The sequence below is a fragment of the Vicugna pacos genome, chromosome 17, assembly GCF_048564905.1.
Source record: "Vicugna pacos chromosome 17, VicPac4, whole genome shotgun sequence".
NCBI lineage: Eukaryota > Metazoa > Chordata > Mammalia > Artiodactyla > Camelidae > Vicugna > Vicugna pacos.
Window position 1 is genome coordinate 25,663,389 of NC_133003.1, and position 17,368 is coordinate 25,680,756.

General features: G+C 42.2%; 1 protein-coding gene across 1 annotated transcript in view; it reads left to right on the forward strand.

Moving 5' to 3' along the window:
* Positions 1-17,368, forward strand: part of CACNA2D3 (calcium voltage-gated channel auxiliary subunit alpha2delta 3) — a 778,957-nt gene that overhangs the window by 495,608 nt on the left and 265,981 nt on the right. The window contains exons 12-13 of the mRNA XM_072941510.1: positions 5,388-5,466; positions 15,727-15,860. Coding sequence (XP_072797611.1) covers positions 5,388-5,466; positions 15,727-15,860 — 213 coding nt within the window. The remainder of the gene's footprint in view (positions 1-5,387; positions 5,467-15,726; positions 15,861-17,368) is intronic.

The window sequence follows — 17,368 nt, forward strand, 5'->3', positions numbered from 1 at the left end:
AGCAGTACTTTGGATGTGAACACCCAGATCAGCAGCTGCAGACATCTGGGTACATATCTGTCCTTTCTTAGGGAAAGAAGAAAGTACAGTTGGCTGATCCTGCTTGCCCAGTCTGTTTGGTATCTGATATGCCTACCTGGTTGGATTGACACAAGCTTCTTTGAAAATGTCATCTTGATCCAGCCCCTCTATTTTCTACACTGTGCAGTGGATTGTAAACTCCTTGAAGTTTAGCCTCAATCCTTTACAATCTATAAACATACCTTTATTGGAAAGGGCTCCAGTGATTTCTTAGTTCCCAGTCCCACCTCCCTTTGCTCAGACCTCATCTTCTTGGTGGTATTTCTTTAAAATGTTGGCCTCAGACATACCTTGGGTGCTTTTTTAAAATGTAGATCCCTGGGCTTAATACTTAATCTGAATCTCTGGAGGGTAGGTATTGGGGACTGGTGATTCTGGTGCCCAGTGAGTCTGAGAACTGGCCCTACCTTGGCCAGAGCCATTGTCCTGTCTCATCTGCAATGTTTCAGTAGCCTCCTATTTAGTGTCTCTGCTTCTACTTTTATCTCCCTGTTGTTGTGGCTCCCAAACTTCTACGCATGTTCGACTCTCCATAGGAAGGTTGAAAATTGGGCCCTGCCTCCAGAGGTTCTGATTAGATTGTCTTGGGTGGGCCCTGGGCATGCAGAATTGTAAAAACATCACAGGCAAATTGAATGGACAGCCAGGAAGAGCACAACTATCCAAGGCCTATTTTCCACACTGTAGACAAAAGGATATTTTCACAAGATTATGTGTCAGCCCATGTCAGGCTTCTACTCACTCCCTCCTGTGGCTTCTGTTTTTGCTACAGAAAAGACCCAGGCTCTAACAGTGGCTGCAAGACCCACATGATCTGGCAGCTGTTTTCTGTCCAGATTCATCCCCTACAATCTCTCCTACCTGACTCCACTTAATCCATACTGGTCTCCTCAATATCCCTTGAGTATTCCTATCTCAAAGCTTTCGTACCTTCTGCTGCCTTCACCTGGAACATTCTTCCCCAGTAGCCATATGTCTCACTCCCTCACCCCATCCATGTTTCGTCTTGATACCTGCTCGAATATCACCTTATCAGGGAGGCCTTCCCTTTCTCCCTTTCTAAAATAGCAGCCTCCAACATTCTCCATTGCCTCACCCTGCTTTATTTTCTTGATAAGCTTTTAATTAACAAATACTTGCTTGTATGAATTTGCCATTTGTTACCTGTTTTGCTCTCATGGAAGTGTAGGGTCCCAGAGGACAGAGAGTTCGTTTTATTTATCCATCGCATCCCCAACACCAAGAATGGTCCCTGGCACATAGTAGGTGCTTAGAAATTACTTGTGATGGATGGATGATGAATGCTACTCTTGGTCTGTCTCAAAAACGTGGTCATTTGATGATCTCCCCTTCATCACTGAAGGGAGATGTGTAAGCAGTGAGAGCCTGTTTTCTGGCTGTGCAATTCCCTCTTAATAGCTCTGCTGGCAGCCACTCTCCTTCCCCTGTTTCAATGGATGTAGAAAGGAGATAATTTTATACAGTATCTTTGCAAACTCAAACTACCTATGTGCACCAAAGGTTGAGACGAATGGTGCCCCTCTAAGTTTCTTATACCTATATGAGTGAGAAGCATGGTTTGTTTTTTGGAAAAACTGGATTGAGTTTTTTCTGTCATCTGGGAAATCTTACACTAAGTAGATTAAATTAAATGACTTTGAACTTTGAAATGTCCACATCCTAATATTTTATTAAGCTTAATTGGGTTTGCAGAACATTTAAAGATCATCCAAACTCAAATGGAAGATTAAAAAGAACTAATAGGTTGGTGCAGACTTCCCCTGATGCCTTTATGTTGCAGTAATGAAAGTGGTGCCTTCATGCCTATGGATGATGAGCACAAAATCCTGACTTTCTGGGGAACTTTGGTGTGCCTGACGACTGCCCTGGTCTGAAGTGCACCATGGCTCCTTCTCACGATCATCTGCACCATGAACCTGGCTTTCAGAATCACCCAGTCTGCCTCTGCTAAGTTGCCTTGCTGTATAGAAAAAGTAATTGGACTCAAGTCAGACTTGTCAAAGTTTGTTTGACGCAGCTTCTTAAAGGGAACAAATCTCCAATTATTGGAAACAAAATGCATTAGGTTACAGAATCTGCTAGTGATGGAAATGAGGAACAATTTGACTATGTTATTTGCACTCACTTCACTGAGACCAGTGGAGTAAAGCAGCCCACTCTGGAAGATACAAAGCCAGAACTTAATTTCCACATATAATCTATTTTGTGTTTGATTTGCACTGATACATTTATTCTTCCTGGGTCCTTGGAGAATGGTTCAGGAAGTCATTACTTTCTTTTCATTTTAAAAAATGGATTCTATGCTATACAATATCCCACAACCTGCTTTTCCTTGCTAATTTATAATGAATATCTTCCTCATGAGTATATAGCTGCATAGTATTCCACTATATGAATGTCCTATGAATTCTTTAGCCAATCAGCTATCAAGAAAAGCTTAGGTTTTAACAGGTTTTGGCCATTATAAATAAAGGTGAACATCCTTGTCCTTTCACATTTTTTGTGTATTTGTGAAAATGTCTAAAACCAAATTAATAGGGCTTTCAGGAGACATACAGTCTACAGTTCTCCATACTCCTATGACTTCCTCTCATCTCTGTTACCTGCTTGGCCTCCATAGGCATTTTATTTGTTATCCTGGCTATATAATAAATGCCTAGAGATAGGATTACTGAATCGGAAGAAATTATGAGTATAAAATGCTATGGATATTGTTAAATTGCTCTCCAGAAATATTTATTTTGCAGTAAAATCCCTTTCTTTTTTTGCCAGTTGAAAGGTGTTGTTGTGAGAAATCCAGGGCATGAACCCAGTATCATTTGATTATATTTATTTTATAGGCAGAGAGGCAACAAGTCATTTCCATGCTATTTCTACTCAAATAAGGGGGCCGGTTCACTGACAGCCAAGTACTGCACATAGATGGAAATATTTAACATGATTCTGACTTTCTTCCATCAGCAATAAAATAAAATACAAACCAACATAACAAGTATAATGCTGTAAATCTCTTAGCACTTACTTGACCCAGGGGACGGTGCTGACTGGAGGAGCCACAGTAGTGGTGGCAGTAGGGGCAGCGGTGATGGTGGAGGGGTTCGTGGTACTGGTTTTCATGATTGTGATTACTGTTAGCACAATTATTCTTGAGTAATCATATCTGGTCTTAAGTTTGCTGCAACCCTACTGGTTTTCCAAAATGGGTTGCCGTCTTTTGAAATCAGAAACCATAGAAGTTTTCCTGATGGTTCACAGCATTGTTCTGGGGTTTTAACTATGCCTCCCAGAGAGAACTCATCTTATCCTCAGCTTCTTCACTTGGTTGGTAGAGCGGTGGTTTGGCACCTGCAAGTACCTTTACTTAAAACAAACAGGCTGCTTTGTGTCAGGTCTTTTCCTCTTTGCCTACAAAGATAGACTCAAAGCTTCATTTCCTAAGAGCTATCTCTTAAGCTTTCTGCTTCATTAAGAATTTGCTTTCTGCAAGTTTTTATCAGTCTGATGTTTTCCCTTTAAACAGCTTGAATTTGAAATGAAAGGTGAAGATTTACCAAAAAAAAAAAAAAAAAAAAGAAAAAAAAAGCCTAGGGCTGGTCTGGAGACTAGATTTCAGTTCTGGCTCCTGTGGCCTTGCGGCTGGTTGGAGTTTCTGGACTGACAGAACTAGAATCTCCAGGAAATTGAGAGGAGACCCCATGTTAGCCTGAGGTCTATGAAGACCTCTCTCATTAGATCAGGACTTGATGAAACTAAGCAAATCACTTTACTTAACCAGACCTCAGTTTCCCCCTAAATCAGACATCTTCAGCTAAAAGCCAACAGTGGCCAGGCAGAAAAAGTAAGCAGGGGACAGTTCTGTGTAGGAAGATCAGTGGTAACCACTTTGGGCTATATGAGGCTGAATCTTCCCTCTCTTTCCAGTGGGAATAGTGTGGAAATGAAAAAGGGAAAGGCCTCTGTGTCTGCTCATCTGCCTAGGAAACCCCATTGCAAGAGCTGTGATGAATGAAATGGCCACCTTACTGAACACAAATGAGGACAGACTAAGGCTACAGAATGATAACCTGTATGTAAACATCTCTTCAAGTTTGAAATAAAGCACCACCAAAGAACTAGTCTTCAAATTATGTCTCAGATAAGAGGAGACTCATAACTAAAACAAGATCTTTATTTTCACAGTCAACTAGGAGTATTTATATTTTTATTCATTCGTGTACTGAATTGTAATTTTCCAAGTACTATGCTCCATCAGGACACAGCCATCCTCTCCCTTGTCAGATGGATGGTCTAGTGGAGATCAACCTCACAGATGTAACCACACAAGATACTAGTTAATTACAATTGCAATAAAGGCTCTGAAGGAGCAGTAGGGGTGCCTGACCCAGTCTGGCTGAGCAGAGGGGACATCAGCTGAAAAGCCTTTGGGGCCATATGTTGAACATAACTCATCTAATACCATGTCTTCATTTAACTCAGTAACAAAGAGGTGGCCAAAGAACTGACTTGACCTGCCATAAGAGTTTTGTTTGGCCTGTGTAGTGTTGACCCACGTATCATTTAAAATTCTAATTAAAGGGCTTTAACCATTTTGATGGCTTGTTTTTCTTCCATGTAACCCTCAAGTACAACTTTAGGAGGTGGGTTGTTCTTTATTTCAAAGATCTCTGGCCCCATCAGATTTGAGAAGGCAATAGAAAATGAGAGAACCAGGGTTTTGCATGTGTCCTCTACTCTTAAGGAACCAAAAGCTTAGGAAGGCTGGAGAGGGTCCCCTTTGGTCTCCTGGCTACAGGCTGTGCCTCTCATCTCAGTTAATTACCACCACAGATGGTAAGAGAGTGTCTGCAGCCTGTTCTCACCATTGGGGCAGGGAGAATGCTGAGGGTCTTTTGGTGGCGTTTTTATTCTCAAGAAAAGCACACTCTGCATTTCCTGTGAGATGAGGAAAATGGTTGCAGATTTGGTCCAGATCTGGATGATCCTTGTCCATATGTGTGCAGCAAACCTGGGCCTGCCATGCTGCCAGTCTCCCGTTTCAAGTTATTCTCTGTCACAAGTTGCACACCGAAAAACAACACCACTAGTGCCGTATGGTTTAAAAGATCAAAGGCCCTGGCTTTGAATATATTTCTAGCCAACTGTACTTCAAATATCTTAAATATGTGCACAGATGGGAAGCATGGAGCATTAAAGAGGTAAGCCACATGTGTGTGAGCCATGCATGTGGTCTGGGCAGGACAGTGAAAAGTGAAAACCGCTGACTCGTGTATTCCTCTTCCTCTCAGGTTCGCATCTTCACGTACCTCATTGGACGAGAGGCTGCTTTTGCAGACAATCTCAAGTGGATGGCCTGTGCCAACAAAGGTAGGTCCCCCTAATGAACTCAGCTCAGAATAACTTCTCTGTGGATGCGCAGAAATAGAGTTAGTCATGAGAAAGTGGAGAGTTCTACAGGAAGTCTATGAATTCTAAGATAAGGTCTGGGTCTTTCTAAATAATTATTGATCATTGTGACAGCCTCTCCCAAAATGTGTTTATGAATTTTGAGGACATATTCAAGTAGACTGGTTAAGTCTCTCCATTCTACTGCTTAGTAGCTGAATTATCTTAGGAGAATTACTACATCAGAACTGCTTACAGTGCACCAGATATTCATGTGCTCCCTCATCATTCCCAGCCCTCTTGTACTGGTTCTGGCCAATAGGCTTTAAGCAAAACCAACCTAGGTAATTTCTGGGCTAAAGCATTTAAGAGCTGATGTGGTGGTATCTATACTCTACTGTGCTCTTGGGAACTCTGAAGTTACATGGTGGAATAGATGAAATAGCCTGGGTTCCACATGGAGCAGATGCTTTTCGACTCACTCTGTCCTCTGCCACCTGCCAGCTCGTGATAGTTATATAGTATGTGTGATAAACCTTTGTATTGACCTTAAAATTTCTACTTTGATATTCCTATAATTTAGCCTACACTAATTAAGTTAGTTACATTTAACCTACTTCAGTGTTCTAATCTTTGAAGTGGGGAGGGTGGTAACAATTTTTCCCTTGATTCTTATTAAATATAAGGATTAAAGAAAATGAAATCATGCAGATTAGGTGCCTAGTTCAGTGCTGAGGCATAGTAAGTGCTCAATAATTGTTCCCTTTCTACATTCACAGATTAATTGATGAATGATCTCCTGTTGTGTGTCAGAGACAGTGCTTTGAGGAAAGCGCAGGGAGGGAAGGACCAGGGCCTCCAGTCTGTGAAGGGCTTCTCTTCATTCTACGCACAATCAAGAAGGCAAAGCAAAGGAGGAAAATAGATGTTAGAATCCAGATTCCTTGAGTCTTAACCCAGACTCCTTCAAATTCATCTTCCACCATCTACCAGTGATGGTGGTAGATGTTACCAGCCTACTTGGGTCTGAGTTATGTCACCTACAGAACCGAGTGATGGGGATACCTGCCCCATGTAGGTGTTGCGAGTATGAAATGAGGCCGTGCAGATAAAGCTGGTAGCTCAGTGCCCGGCACGTAAATGCCCCATATGATTTCCTGGTGTTATATTGTGCTTGTGTCTTATCTCTACTCTGAGGCATACAGTCCCTGAGGGCAGACTGTGACTCTAATTTCTTCTTAAGCACTCTGACAGAGTCCAGCCTCCTGCTCTATGTAGAGTGGCTGCTCCTTTAAGGTTTGAAAAATGAGTAAATTTGAGTATAAATACTAATAAAGAACAATATGTCCTGTTGCATAATAAATTGGTATTGATGGATTTAGTTGATCTATTTCTACATTGCCTGTTAAGCCATCCTTTTAAAAGTTCTAGTGTTTGTAAATTAGTGGAGGAAAGAAGACTCACGGGAGGGTTGACAGGTCTCAGCTTTAGTTTTGGTGATTTAAGACAAAGTTATTTTAGTTGCAAGGAACCAAAGTTGCTCCCTAAAATTAAAGAGTGTTTTGGAGAGAGAGGAGAGTGAGTCAGAACCCAGAGTGGGAAGGGAAGCTTGTGTCTCATGAGAGAACAGGGGGCTATGTTTTTGTTTTTCTTTTCTTTCTTGGTTTCTTTCCACATTCTGTGGCATTCTTCTCTGTAGATAGACCTTCTCTGCTAGGGCTTGTAGACATCCAGAAATGGACACTGCACACTGTGCACACCCATCTATCCACACAACACCTATTGTGGAGAAAGAAGTTTCTATCTTCCCCACTTGAAATCAATCAGCAACTCTAAATTCTGATTTCAAGTCTCCCTCCTCCCTCCCAAAAAACAGTATGACACTCAGCTTGGGCCAGGTCTCCCCACTGCTGAAATGCATGTAGGTAGAGGTAAACCCACAAAGAAAAATGTGTGTGCTCTGTGGGGACTCAGCATTGCAAGTGGGTGGGTGTAGAAAGTTCTCAGAGAAATGTACAGAAGTCTTTAACATTTTCTTGAAATTCTAAAATAACATGTTCTGCTATTATTTTAGTTTATTGTCTGGCTTGCTTCACTCAAAGGTATCAGTAATTCTGATTGTCTCAAGAGTTCTTCATTTGGCTTCATTTGAAGGGGAAATATAGAAGGAAAGTAAGGATGAGGAGATGGAGGCCGAGTGGATCCTAGATTTCCTTTGAGTAAAGAGACTGTTCTTGAAATAATTTTTGGAACTTTGTTGACATTTGAGTGAGCTACACTTTCCCCATTTTTTCCTTTATTCTGCGGTCTTGAAAAAAGGGTTCCTTTCCATTTTTTAATTTTTAAAAGTTTTGCTGTTATTCCTTCCACATCAGACTGCAATTCTTCCCATCAGAGAGTATGCATTTAGTCATGGATTATTGTTTTTACCACTGTCTGTGTCCAGCTGATGAAAATTACTCAAACTGAAGTCTTGTCTTAATCAACTAATATTACACCATAATTTAGTTTTAGTCATTGTTTATAAAAATCTTTGAAGCATCCTTTTGAAGACAATTTAGTCAACTCATAGTATTTTGGGGCCTGGCTATAGAATATAGCCCTTTTATAAGTTCTGAGTGCAGCAACTGGAAAATCCAAAGAGGTAATTGTAACTGCTTAGCTGGCCTGGCTGTTAGATTCCACAGTGATTCTCCGTCTCTTACTGTCCAAATCCAGTTGTTTCCTTTCCTGCCAGAGTCAGTCCCTTGCAATAGTTTCACCTTCCTCCTTCTGATTCTCTTCTAAGGGGCCCTGGAAATAAAATGTCACTGTTTGCCACTCTTCAAAGTAGCAGTTGCCATCAAAATGTCAGGTTCCAGTCATCTGTGCCCATATAAACATCGGCTACACGTTGCGTCAGTTATGGGGTTTTAGACCACGTAACATTGGCGAGCAACTATTCTTCTATGGTCATTAATTAAATCATTGTTTATAGTCTCAGATTGTTATAGTATGGAGGCAGCATAACATTTTTCATCTCAAGTGACATGAGGTCCAGAGAGGGCCCCCCACTACATATTTTCGCCCTGACTCAGACAAGTTCTTCAGTGAAATGAAGCATTAGTATTTGGGGAGCAGAGCAGACCCAGGGAGAGCCCAGGGGACCCCAAGGAGAAGCTTGTTGGCTGACTCACCACAGTGGCTCTAGGGAGGAGCAAAAGTTGTCAGGGCCAACACATTGTCCCCACATCAGTGATCAAGGACCAGCTATCAGTGTAAAACCTGCTTGGAAGTCTAGTAGCCATGGAGACAGTTCTCAGCCAGCAGACCTCAGACACTGTACCCTGGAAATGGATGCTTGGACACATTCATACCCCTCGCAGGAGTTTTCTGCCTTCTCTAATCCACTAGCAAAATCCAGAGGGGGCTGGAGCTCATTGGTTTGTTTCATTTTATGCATAACTAGGTCCTATCTTAAGGGAACCAGTCCTAATGAGGCAAAGCAGCAAGCCATTTTAAATACATTAAAACAATCATTGCCACTGTAGAATGGCTTTTAGAGTTTAAAATTCTGCATTCACACTATTGAATAAACAAGTGAACTGGGAAAACTGAAAAGCGGGGCCAACTAGCCCAGATACTCCAAAAAGCTTCGATGACCTTCTGTAATGTTCAGTGTGCCAAGATTTAAAATAAGCACTGCCTGATTCTCCTTCAGAAATCATGGTGAATGGAGTGTTTTCCAGCTGTGCAAATAAAGAAGGGCCCCTGTGTTTGGTTCTCAACCTATCCATCATCGTTAGGTCGAATGGAAATGCCACATGAGTCTCTCTTGGTTGTCTGCTCAGCTTGTCCCTTTTTGATGGGTTAATGGTCATTCTCTCCTTATTTGAAAAAGAACTGATGGGCTGAGACCTCCTTGGAAATTCAGACCCACAGCCTTTTTCCACCAAAAATCTCTTATCCTCATCATACCTTTCCAAGTGAAGTGTCATGTCCCTTAAAAGATAGCTTCAAATTTATGAGGCTAGAATGGTTGTTGGTGGGGGTAGGGAAAAGTGGCAATGAAATTGTTTTACTATTTCAGAAAAGTGGAAGAAGGAAAAAATGGCGATTGTTCAGATACTTTTATATAATGATTTTATTTTGCTTTTTGACCAATAGCTCCACAATTCCCCAGCCCCTCAGCCCCAGGTAACTCCCTTTTGATTCTGTTGCTGTGAGTTTGGCATTTTTCAGATTCCACTTACAAGTGATATCATACAGAATTTGTCTTTTTCTATTTGACTTATCTCTCTTAGCAGGATGTACTCAAGGTCCATCCATGTTGTTGCAAATGGTAGGATTTCCTTCTTTCTAATGGCTGAATAATATTCCATAGTGTGTGTGTGTGTGTGTGTAATGCATCTTTTTATCCATTTCTCCATTAATAGAGGCTTAACTTGTGTACATTTTTGTGTACATTACATAGAACCTGAGAGTTTAAGTAGAAAGGGTAATGATTAAAAGATGAAGATGGCACTATTGGTTTTAATAGAAACTGAGGATGACAAACGGCTTACTAAGTGCAGTGTATTTTTGAGTATCTCTTTTGACCCTGTTTAAAGCTGTATGAGGTGCATGAGAAGGAAACTGAGACTGAGAGAGATTAGCACCTTGCCCCAGGTTATCAGCTAGCAGGTGACAAAACTAGGGTTCAGGCTCAGTTGGTCTGACACTTGAGCCCAACTCTTCACCAGGATTTGAGGTTACCTATCTTTGGCGTGAAGGAAGTCATGTTTCATAGAGGACCCTTGCATGTTTCCCATTATTTGAGAGATTCTAGGAAAAGGAATCTAGACATTGAGGAAGGACCTTAATTTAATGGTCCATAGCTAATAAAGACTGGAGCTGGGGTTTATACCCAACCTATGTGTTCGAGAAATGATCTTGTCACAGCTTGTGTATGTGTGATCCAGTTTCTGACACTTTACATATGGGGGGCATTAAGGCTTTCTGAGGAGATCAGAGGGCACAGTAATAGAGCTGCAAATAAGCCAACATTCCTACCTCCACAGTGTGATCCTTTAAATTTTTTTTTCTAACATGAAATTTGAAATTTAAAATGTAATATTATTCACACACAAAAAAACTTGTTCCTAAATCTGAGATTCTGGCTGATTCTGATAGTTTCACATTCAGGAGCCCCATTTTCCAGGTGGCACATGCCTACCAAAGCCCCTGGGCTCCCTGCCCTCATGGTCATTCTCTCCTGGTCTGTTCTTTCCAACACATTGGACATGTGCCCTTCAGCTCTCAGGGCTCAACAGGCCTCTTGCTGGTTCTTTGTAATGGTCCAAGAAGATGTAGAGTTAGAAAGTTGTTTTCTAAGAAAAAAAAAGTATTTTTTTTTCAGTAGTGTGTGGTGTTGATGGAGAGGATGAAGATGAGACAGAATATTGTGAACATCTTTCAAGAACGTTGTTGGGGATGCATACCAGGTCACACCATTAACTTCACTGCCCACTTCATTGCTGTGAGAAGACTGGAGTCTGAGCACTGGCTTTCTTATTTTCAGCCTCCCTCATGTAAGAGGGAGAAAGTGTCTTTGAAAAGACTCAAAAGGAACAGTGACCATCACACCAAAGATAGAATGAGGACCTTATTGGGTGAGGTAGATAGCCAGGGTCTCCCACTGAGGCACAGACTCCTGGGGCCCTCAGATCTGGTGTCATTGCAAAGTGGAATGTTGAATGATGTGCTGATTGAGTATCTCATGTAGGGGCACCTCTTGGACAAGGGACTTACCTCAAGAAATCTTGAAGTAAGGATAGTAAAAATCTCAGAAATACAAAGCACTGGGCTGCATGTGGTTTATCACACTGAGTTGTTGTAACCCAGAGTTCACAGGAAGCTCTGTGAGGGAATAAGGTAAATAAATTGATGTTATGGAGAAAAATGAGCAGACCATTTGTAATAGGTGGCTAATTTCAGCATTAATTACTCCTTGGTAATTACCAAATGATTGCTGATTCTGTTTTCTTACATGATATATGAAGTCCAAAAAGGCACATTAAAGAAGAGAATAAACATTCAAGAGCTAGAATTTAAAAGAAATAGAAAGAGGTGGGGGAAGGGGAGGGAAAGTGGCCAGTTCAGAGAATGCAGAGGGAAAACTGGGGAAGCGTCTATGGTTACAGCCAAAGAGTCCAGCCCTTAGTGACTTCCTGTTATCCATCAAAAAGTACATTTGTTAACTAAAACTTACATGAAAACGTTTAAAAACAAAAAAGACTCTTTCAGAAAATTTTTACATTTTAATGGGTTGGGGTTAGATGATCAGATTTGCATTAAGCTTTGCAGTGTACATTATTAATATTATTTTTATAATTCCAGCTTTTCTTACCTTTTATACATCTGCATCCCTGGTCTATATTATCGAAATATAAGTTAGAACTGTGGCATGGATTTTGAGTAGACCATTGGTGCTAATTACTGAGCATTTGCCACCCTCAACCTTTCCCAACCACACAGATACAAACAACCCATTAGTGGTGCCCTTCTGGAGGAGGACATCTGAGAAGTCACACTGTCCTTTCTCGTTACATGAAGAGGCAATGTCTTCAGTGGTTAAGAGCAAAAGTTTTGGAATCAAATGAACCTGGATTCAAATTGATCCAGGACAGATTACTGAACTCTCTTGTTTCTGTTTCCTTCCTACGCAGTGAGCGCACACCCAAGTTAGGCTGTTGTGTTACCCAAGTGTAGAGAGGCAAGATGAATCACAGTAAGACCTTGGTGAATGTCCCCACTTTAATAATGGCTTTCACAGACCCATACACCAGTTTTGGGAATACGACTCTAGATAAGATGTACATCAGCTTTTTGTAACATTTCATGGAGCTAATATTCCAGTGAAAGAGAACAAAGTAAACAAGCAAGTTAGAATTCAGCATGGTTGAATCTTCTGAAGAAAGTGAAGACAAGGTGAAACAAGAGGAAATGAGTTCAGGCAGCTGAACCCTGAGTGATAAAAAGGAGCTAGCCGTGAAAAACTGGATAAATGGTGTGCCTGGCAGCAGGGGTACAGCAAGTGCAAGCGCCTGGGGAGGGTCGGGTGAATGAGCTTGGTGTGGGAGGATGGAAGGGGATGAGGTCATCTGGGTAGGTGGGGGCCTAGTGAGGGAGAGTCTTGGAGGTCAGAGTAAGAAATTTGGATTTTATTCTAACTCTAGCTAGAAGCTGTTTTTGGATTTAGACAGGGAGATGATGATCTGCTTTTATACTTTTTATATGATTCCTCTGACTGCTGTCAGAAGACTAGATAAGGAGAGGGGGGATTTGTGGGAGGGGTGCTGTTGCTGTACCCTAGGGGAGAGACAGTGGAGTCTGGAGTAGGGTAGGAGCAGTGGAGATGGGGAATTGGACTTGAGACATATTTTAGAGATAGGGCCAGAAGAACATGCTGGTGAATTACCTATGGGGTGGGATGAGGAAATGATGACTATCAAGGATAATTCTTAAGTTTTTGGCCCAATCGGGCAGTGCTGTCATTTGCTGAGATGGGAAAGACCCATTGTGGGAGGAATGGGTTTGGCCAGGGAAATCAGGAGTTGGCTTTGGACGACTTCAGTCTGAGAATCCTGTTAGTCATCTCTGTGGAGGTGTCAGGTATACAGTTGGCTATGGATCTGTAGCTCTGGGGAGAAGCCAGTTTTTGCTAAGTTTTCAGAGCTTTGATTATGAAAGCAAGGCCAAGTGAGGATGATCTCTCAGCTCCGTCCCCTTCCAAATGTGTGATTGTTTTTCCTTCCCACTCCACCTCTATGCTGAGGAGCTGTCTCTCCCATCCCCATCCTTCTATTTATTCCCTTTCTTCTCTTGGCTCTATTTTGGAAAACCCAAATCAGGGATTTTACTGTTGGCTTTGAGGATTAGAATGAAAACACAGACAACCAAGAAAAGCTCCACCTTAGAGAGGCTGTCTTTACTGCTACATTTGGTGCGGGAACCTAAGATAGGAATAGTGCTACACTGAATCACTCACCCAGGTACCCCCACCATCCAGGACCATCAAGCTATCTCCTCCTCTTATCAACATGGCATCACCTCTCTTGACTTGTCCTTTGTGTCATGTTTGTATCTGTATACTCCCTAAATGCAGAGCCCAATGCTTACCTTCTAAAGAAGAAATTAAATGTTTTTTTTCCCTTATTCAAACACGGATTGCAGCTGTGGTTTAGAGAGAAATGATAACTATGGATGCCTACTGTCATCCAGCAGTCTTCTTAAAACTTGTCTTTCCTACTATGCCTCCAAGAGGAGCCACCTGGAGACCTTGTGTAGGCAGTGTTCTGGATGGACCTCCCTAATTGTATTGCCTGACCCCTGAGAGAGTGACAAGGTGCATATGGGCCCCACTCCAGAGCCTAAGTTAAAGCAAGATCTCAGAGCCTGTTGGGGCCCAGTTTCCACTGGGATGGGTGAGGCTCTGGCCCTGGCTAGGAGGGTGGAGCAGACAGGAGTGACAGTGCATGTTAACGAGCACTGTGCAGAGCTGTCATCAGGAAGCCAAAAGCCACATGGTCCCAACCTGGTTTGAGGTTGGTACACCAAATTCAAACCAGCTGGCCTTTGTTTGGAAGTGCCCTGGGAGAGTCCTGGTCCTCTCCGGACAACAGAAGGGCTGGCATTTCCTTACCCTGAGCCCTGTTTTAGACATTAAGAGGTTCTATAAACACTGTTGCAAGTGCTGTGACAGATCTGGACTCAGAGACACATATATCCTCTCTGATTTCTTGGCAAGTAGGAGCTGGCATGAACTTAGTTATGAGGATCCTTATTTATAGAGGTATGGGGAGGAAACATGAATCTGTGTCCATCCAGTGTCCCCCTTCTTAAAATGCTTCCATGACTACTTGCCTGTAGGATAAAGTCTAAACTCCTTTCCAAGATCCTATGTGAAAAATCCCCCTGCTCATTCCTCTAATCTTACAGCACCCTACTTCTACCCACTCTCAGCTTTTTACTTCAGTCATTCTGAGCTATGTTCAGTTCCTAGAATGGGCCTGACTCTGACTTTAGGCCTTTCCTTACATTCCTTGCTTTACTGGACACACTTGTTAACCTCTCTTCCTCTCCTCATCCTTCGGAGTTCAGCTGTACTGACTCTTCTTCAGGGTAACCAAGTGATTGGCTGTCCTTGCTGTGTGCTTTACTGCAATGCTGATTGTGCTGTTTTGTAGAGGTCAGCTCACTCAGACCTCCCAGGCCCCCAGGAGGCAAGGGTCACACTCGTTTAGTTAATCCCTGCTCCTCTGGTGCTAAGCACCAAGAAAGCCTTCCATAAAGGGCCCACTCCTAGAGATCCAAACTTGTGCTCAGCTCAGCCCATCCCTTCTAACTCACAGTGAAGCCAACAGGACCCCAAGCTGAAGAAAAGCATAGCTGTGCCCTGAACTTGAGATCAAAATGGCAATCTGGTGACTGGATAAAGAAATTGTGGTATATTTATACAACAGAATACTACTCAGCCATAAAAAATAATAAAATAATGCCACTTGGTGCAAAATGGATGGCCCTGGAGAATGTCATTCTAAGTGAAGTAAGCCAGAAAGAGAAAGAAGGATACCATATGATATCACTCATATGTGGAATCTAAAAAAAAAAAAAAAAGACAAACGAACTTATTTGCAAAACAGAAACAGACTCACAGACATAGAAAACAAACTTACTACTGGGGGGAGGGGGTAGGAAGGGATAAATCAGGAGTTCAAGATTTTCAGATACTGAGTGGTATATATAAAATAGATAAACAAGTTTATACTGTATAGGACAGGGAACTGTATTTAATAATCTTGTAGTAGCTTATGGTGAAAAAGAAAATGAAACAAATATATATTCATGTATGACTGAAGCATTGTGCTGTACACTAGAACTTGATACAACATTGTAAACTGACTATACTTTAATTAAAAAAATACAAAAAAAGAAGAAAAAGAAAAAACAAAATAGCAACCTGGAAAGGCATTCTCCAAAGGATTAACTGGAGCTTCTTCTGGGAGGTGGGCTTGTGGTTGATCTTCATTGTATTCCTTTTGCTTGACTCTTTTCTAACATGAACATGTTGCTCATGAAGTGGATGATGGTAGAGTGGAGATATAATGTTTAAAAAGGAAAAGAGAAGAAAGAAGTTAGCTAGAGGCTAAGAAAGCAAGGTGTAGGCATATTCCCCAGTTGCAGATCCTCTTGTCTTTTCTAAAAGTGGTTCTTTTTTGGTAGGATTTTTCACCCAGATCTCCACCTTGGCGGATGTGCAGGAAAACGTCATGGAATACCTCCATGTCCTCAGCCGGCCCAAAGTCATTGACCAGGAGCATGATGTTGTGTGGACTGAAGCTTACATTGACAGCACTGTGAGTTCACGGGGCCCCGCCGGGAGAGGTTCATCTCACCAGACGAGAGTTTTCCTGGGCTCATTCCAGAGACGGTGGTTGCATCACTCCTCTTCAATAATGGGGCTCAATGACATTTCCCTTCCTTGTAGTTTGCGTTGGTCTCCTTAGCAGGCAAGGTTGGGGACAAATCCTAATATCCGAGAATATAACAGGCTCTTCTGGAAGGTGTCTGGTCAATAGAAAACTCACGTTTGGCTTCTGTCTTCTCTGGTTCCTTGTTTTCCCTGCTCACGCATGTACAGATTTGGTCAGTGCAGCAATGAATGATGATGAGAGTGTTAGAATCGGTCCTCACCCTCACCGGGGATGCCCAGTCCTGGTGATGAGTCTTGGGTCTCCACTCGGGAAGGTCAGACCAAAGCTCAGCTCTGACAGTGGAACTGGAGCCACTGTGGAGACCAGAGCTGCCTCTTCTTCCCATGGACAAATGAGAAGATGCTTCCATGGTGATTATGTAGGCAGTGATCATTGTTGCAGCTCTGGCTATAGGCTCATTCTAAAGCCAAATTCCAAGCAAAAAAGGATTCTGATGCTGAATTAGCTTAAAAGGAGGAGTGTTGCCAATCATCAAGGAAAGATTTCCTGTGTAATTGCAGGGTGATTTTTCATAGTGATAATGAGTCAGATGGGAGTAGCATTTTTCATTTATTGATTGTAAATGTTCTCACAGGGCCTTGCTCCCATCATTTTTGTTGGGATTAACATCACATTAATCACTGTAACCCAGACAAAGCCATTCTCTGGAGTGATCTCTACGGTTGCCATGGGCTGGCATCTCTCTCCACATCTCTCTCATTCCTGCTGCTCTTCTGGCAGCTACAGGCAAATACAGGGCAGGAACAGCATATGGGAACCAGTCTCGGGGGACAGCACACAGCAGCCTGCACCCTCCTTGGCCTTAAAGTACACAGTGAGACCATGGAAATAAGAACTGGTCAAGAAGGGGTACCCCTCCACCAGGAGGAATCACCCTGAATGGAGATGGGTGATAAGCTGAAGTACCATCTCTGGTTGCCAGGGAGACCTTGGGCTTTTATCACTTTCAGAGTCTGACCCCAGTTTGATTTAGAATCATGGAGATGAAATAACTAAGCTGCCGCATTCGTGTTGGCAATATCCTAACAGTAATAACAGAACAACAAAGGTGACGGCTTCATCTCTTCCTCATGTGTGGTTGAGTAAAGTGGGAAAGTGGGCATGGAGTGGAGGAGGGTGACTAGCCAGGACTGGAGTGATCAAGACACCCAATGGTTCTGGTTACAAATCCTGAACGAGTTGGATCTGTCATCTTATTTTTTTAATCAATTAAAAAAATATAAAATAGAGACTATGATTAAGACATCATGGGACCAACCCTTGGATAGACAGACAGATCAGTAGAATAGAAAGTCCAAAAAAAAAAAAAAGACCCAACTGCATATGGGAATTTAGTATCTAGTAAAGGTAACATCTCAGATCAGTGTGGC